At 35.6% G+C, this 4,962-nt stretch overlaps 1 protein-coding gene across 1 annotated transcript in view; it reads right to left on the bottom strand.

The window, feature by feature from the left end:
- Positions 1 to 3,858, bottom strand: part of tdh2 (L-threonine dehydrogenase 2) — a 7,190-nt gene extending 3,332 nt beyond the window's left edge. Inside the window, exons 1-6 of the mRNA XM_016529225.1 lie at positions 3,554 to 3,858; positions 3,216 to 3,363; positions 2,508 to 2,550; positions 2,191 to 2,261; positions 1,383 to 1,532; positions 1,058 to 1,230 (exon numbers count right to left, since the gene is read on the bottom strand). Of these exons, the coding sequence (XP_016384711.1) occupies positions 1,058 to 1,230; positions 1,383 to 1,532; positions 2,191 to 2,261; positions 2,508 to 2,550; positions 3,216 to 3,363; positions 3,554 to 3,685 (717 nt within the window). The 5' untranslated portion in view covers positions 3,686 to 3,858. The remainder of the gene's footprint in view (positions 1 to 1,057; positions 1,231 to 1,382; positions 1,533 to 2,190; positions 2,262 to 2,507; positions 2,551 to 3,215; positions 3,364 to 3,553) is intronic.
- Positions 3,859 to 4,962: the final 1,104 nt, after the last annotated feature.

Here is a 4,962-nt window from a genome sequence, read left to right as displayed (position 1 = left end):
ACACTACCAGTCAAAAGTTTTTGAACAGTAAGATTTTTAATGTTTTTTAAAGAAGTCTCTTCTGCTGACCAAGCCTGCATTTATGTGATCCAAAGTACAGCAAAAACAGTAACATTTTTAAAATATTTTTTACTAACTGTTTTCTATTTAAATCTATTTTAAAATGTAATGTATTCCTGTGATTTCAAAGCTGAATTTTTAGCATCATTACTCCAGTCACATGGTCCTTCAGAAATTATTCTAATATTCTGATTTACTGCTCAAAAACATTTATTATTATTATTTTGAAAACAGCTGAGTAGAATTTTTTCAGGTTTCTTTGATGAATAGAAAGTTCAGAAGAACAGCATTTATCTGAAATAGCAATCTTTTGTAACATTTTTGCACCAGCAAATCAGCATATTAGAAAGATTTCTGAAGGATCATGTGACACTGAAGACTGGAGTAATGATGCTGAAAATTCAGCTTTGATAACAGGAATAAATTACATTTTAAAATGTATTCAAATAGAAAGCAGTTGTTTTAATTAGTAAAAATATTTCACAATATTACTGCTTTTGCTGTATTTTGGATCAAATAAATGCAGGCTTGGTGAGCAGAAGAGAATTTTTTAAAGAACATTAAAATCTTACTGTTCAAAAACTTTTGACTAGTAGTGTATATGATCATAGAGGCTGCATTTAACATTGTGAAATATTATTACAATTTAAAATAACTGTTTTCTATTCTAATATATTTTAAAATATAATGTATTCATTAGATACTTTGGTAGTACTTATGTGGAAACCATGATCCACTGTCTTTTAAACGTTTGGGTAAATGAAATTAAAAAAGAAAAAGAAATTAATGCTTCAAAATAAATGCTGTTCGCTGAACTTTCTATTCATCAAAGAATTATGAAAAAACTCATCACAGTTTTCATAAAAACTATAAAGCAGCTAAACTTGTTTTCAACACTGACTTCTTTCAAAAACAACAACAAAAAAATCTTAAAGCATATAATATGTATTACTAATTTCCCCAGACCAACTAGAACATAAAAAACATAAATCTTTACTTCCCCCATCAGCTCTGCATGGACTTTGGAAACCCCATAAATGGTGCGAGGTCTCTGGATACAGAGGTCAGGTGCTGGGTCACAGGGAGATGAAGGGCCGAAAGCTCCTATGGTACTGGGTACAAACAGTCGCAAGCAGTTCTCCAGAGCCAGATCTAACACATTATGCAGTCCTGAAGAAAGAGGAGTGGGGGAATGAGAAGAGAAGATCGGGAAGGGGCAACAGGAGAAGGACAGAATGTGGGACGTCAGGGATAGTGGAAACCTTACGTTGTAAATTAGGTAGTCACAAACACATAAAACATGTGTGACTGAGTTTTCCCACCTGTGATATTGATGGTGCGGGCAAGAGCCAAGTTAGCTTCCCCAATAGCACTGAGTAATGCACTGTAATGCACCAGCCAGGTGATTCTGTTATTCACAACTAGTTCCCTCAGGTTTTTATAGTCCAGCACGTCAGCGTATACAAACGGACCTGTAAGGAGGATCACCCATCAGAAGCTGGAGGTTAAATGAGAGCTTTATTCATATAGGCTACTTCAGAATATAAATGAGGCTAAGTGATTGAAATATAGGTAATACTTTACCTTAAAAATAAGGTTCAATTAATTAACATTAGGAACTAATAAATTGTACAACATTTACAGCATGATTCTAAGTTACTACAGGTTAGTACATTCATGTTAATTCATAAACATTGCTCATTAATGTTCGAAATACACTGTAAAAAAAAAAATTTGAGATTTTCAGCGGCCATTACTCCAGTCTTCAGTGTCAAATTATCCTCTTTAAATTGATTTGATCAATTTAAAACATCCTTGCTCCATAAAAAAAGTATACATTTATTTTAAAAAAGAAAAAAAATTGAACAGTAGAGTATGTAGAAATGAATTGTACTAAAGGTTAATAAATTATTTTTTAAATTGTTTTTCATGTTAGCAATTTCATTAACCAATGTTACCTTATTGTTACTGAAATTTAAATATAAGAGCCACGTGATTAAAAAAACACTCCTACTGTAAACTTTAATAGCCAGTTTATGGCACCACACTGTATGTGGCTCTATATATGTTACAACTGATGCAACCACCTGCCCATATCACAGCTGTATATCTGTCTCAGTGTCAACATACCCATGCTATAAACTTCAGCGGGAGGCCTCCTAATGTCTGACAGGATGATGTTTTCCTTTCCATACTGCTTCCTGATGTAAAAGGAATTGAATATGATTACAAATCAAAAGAAACAACAGAAAAAGTTAAATGCTATTTGGTTTTTACAGAATTATAAAGAATCTACCTCAGAAGATTAAAAAAAGGTTTCATATGCACAGCAAACATCTATGCAAAGACAAGGCAAATATCCAGTCTATGCAAAGATGTAAAAACTGCGTTCTGGAGTCTGATTTCAAATTTCTCCCATGCAGCACATCTTTCAGCTGTTCACTAACCTCAGCATTTCAGCTAGTCCAACTCCAAGCTGTCCCAGGCCACCTTTAACAGGAGAACAACACTTTCAACAATGAAAGAAGCTTAAACACACATTTTACAACCAGAAACTTCACCACTCACAATGACACAACAGAGCACCAAGTAAGCTGAATAAAATCTAAATATGAGTGAAAAATGTTACTGCATTATTTTTAAAATGAAAATGCATAAACTGGAGGTCGGAGCCGAGGTACAGTAAATGCACAACAAAAGAAATCATGATACCATATAATGTGTGATCAACTCCAGTAGACCACTAAAATAGAGTTTATATTTCAATGACTATTATTAGACTGATGCATGTGGGATGGCAAATCAGTGCACATGCAAATGAAGTAGAGCGAAAAGCCCACAAAATGGCAGTTTCAAAAACAGGCCCAAGTCAAATTTAAATAAGCTCTGTGATTGTTATTGTCCAGACATTTTTCAGCTCCACTTCGACTGACAGTCCATTTACTCACTCTGTTGCACAAGCATAAAACAGCCGCGCGCTCCATTGAGCGCTTTTAACACTGTTTATTCCCGACCTATTGTCATTGCGATCAATAGGATTGTCTCTTACGAGGCTCGGAAAACAAACACAGAAGACATGATGCAACTAATACTATTTCCACCAAAACACTACAGGTTGTCACACGTTATTTAAGCAGCTGAGAAACAGAAGGCACCTGTGATGAGGACTCGAGGACTGTCCGCAGGAGGCTCGGAGGACTCGTTGCTCGGCCATCGGTTGATCTGACGCGGCGATAAACTCATGCCGCGAACCGACCAACCTCTACACAACGAGCGGACACACAACCGGAGACCTGACAGCATCTGTCAGTTAATAAACATATCAGTTAACCGAATGAACGGTTCAGAAAGAATGCATAAAAATGTTTTTTTTACTTTTTTCTTTGTAGTTTGCGCTATGACGGCCAAGTCGTTATTTCATCCTTAAAAGTTAGTTGACTGATACACGAACATTAAGTAAATCAGTAGTTCAAGAAAAAGCGCATTATCTCACCTTGAGCGTGTCAAAACTTGAAATCCGTGACGATGTGAAACACGTGTCTTGCATCAAAATCACAACATTACTGTGTGTATCCGGAGGTGGAAAATTAAGTAAGTAAATAGTACTGGTAAGTGGGATTTTCATGGTATTTAACCGTTAGAATTAAGCGATTACTGTCCGATTGGTTGTCAGAGGAGCGCATCGAATGACCATTGGATAAACAAGCTGCCGGAGCAGAGAATGCTGGGAAATGTAGTTTTATCTTTATACTAGCACGTACGGTCGCGTGAGCGCTACAAGAGGGCAAACTTGCTGACGGGCTGCCCACTCCGGATTTATATTGTGTGGGTGAGTTTAGCTGAGCTGGGGATTTACCCTGAGGACTTCATTGGCCAGTGAAATGTTATTGTTTGTGTGTGCGCGTGCGCGCTCGCAGATTCCCCTTTTTAATGACGTTTTATAGTGAAATATTAAGTATTTTAATATAATGTCAAACATGTCAAATAATTTAATATAATATAATTTCTGAATAGGAAAATTATGTTCGTAAAATGAATATACATTCTAAAATTAATTCAAAATCAAATACAACACTCTGAGTTGGACATATTTTAATATTTATTGATAATAATTTTAAAATAATTGACAGGCCCCAATGTTAGATTATACAATTCGCTACTGTATAAATGGGAACAGATTAAAAACAAGGGAATTCATTACATGAGCATTTTTGACCGCACATTTTGAATGCCTGTCTATAGAAATGGTGACATTATTTTCTTGTGCCCCAGTTCAATTTCTGATCCTGCTGCGAAGCATCAAGTAAGCAAGGATTATGTAGCCTACAGTAATGTTGTATCACCTCGAAAGGGTTTATTTCCTGAGTATGACCACTGTACATGATCCAGTTTATAGGCTACTTAACAAAGAAATAAATACATGGATATGAAATATTGATTTGAGTTTAAATCCTCTGTTTTCCATGATGAGCTAGTTCACCCAAAAATTTAAATTCTGTCATGACAGAATATTCTTTTTTGGGTGAACTAACCCTTTTAACGCTAAATCTGGCAATTAACCAATCAGAATCAAGTATTCCAGAGAGATGTGCAATAATTAATTATAAACCATGTTCCAATTGCAAATGCGGTTTGTAACTTGTCAAGCATGTTTAAAAGCACCTTCTGGTAGGTCCTCAAACTTCTCACATTCACCCCAATTTAAAGGGGTCATATGATGCGATTTCAAGTTTTCCTTTCTCTTTGGAGTGTTACAAGCTGTTCGTGAATAGATAAGATCAGTGAAGTTGCAAAGACTAAAGTCTCAAACCCAAAGAGATATTCTTTATAAAAGTTAAGACTTGTCCACGCCCTCCTAAAACGGCTTGTTTAAACACGCCCCCACATGTCTACATCACTATG

This window comes from Sinocyclocheilus rhinocerous, unplaced genomic scaffold (assembly GCF_001515625.1).
Source record: "Sinocyclocheilus rhinocerous isolate Xijiao unplaced genomic scaffold, SAMN03320098_v1.1 scaffold432, whole genome shotgun sequence".
Lineage (NCBI taxonomy): Eukaryota > Metazoa > Chordata > Actinopteri > Cypriniformes > Cyprinidae > Sinocyclocheilus > Sinocyclocheilus rhinocerous.
This window is presented reverse-complemented; position numbering and strand designations above follow the sequence as displayed.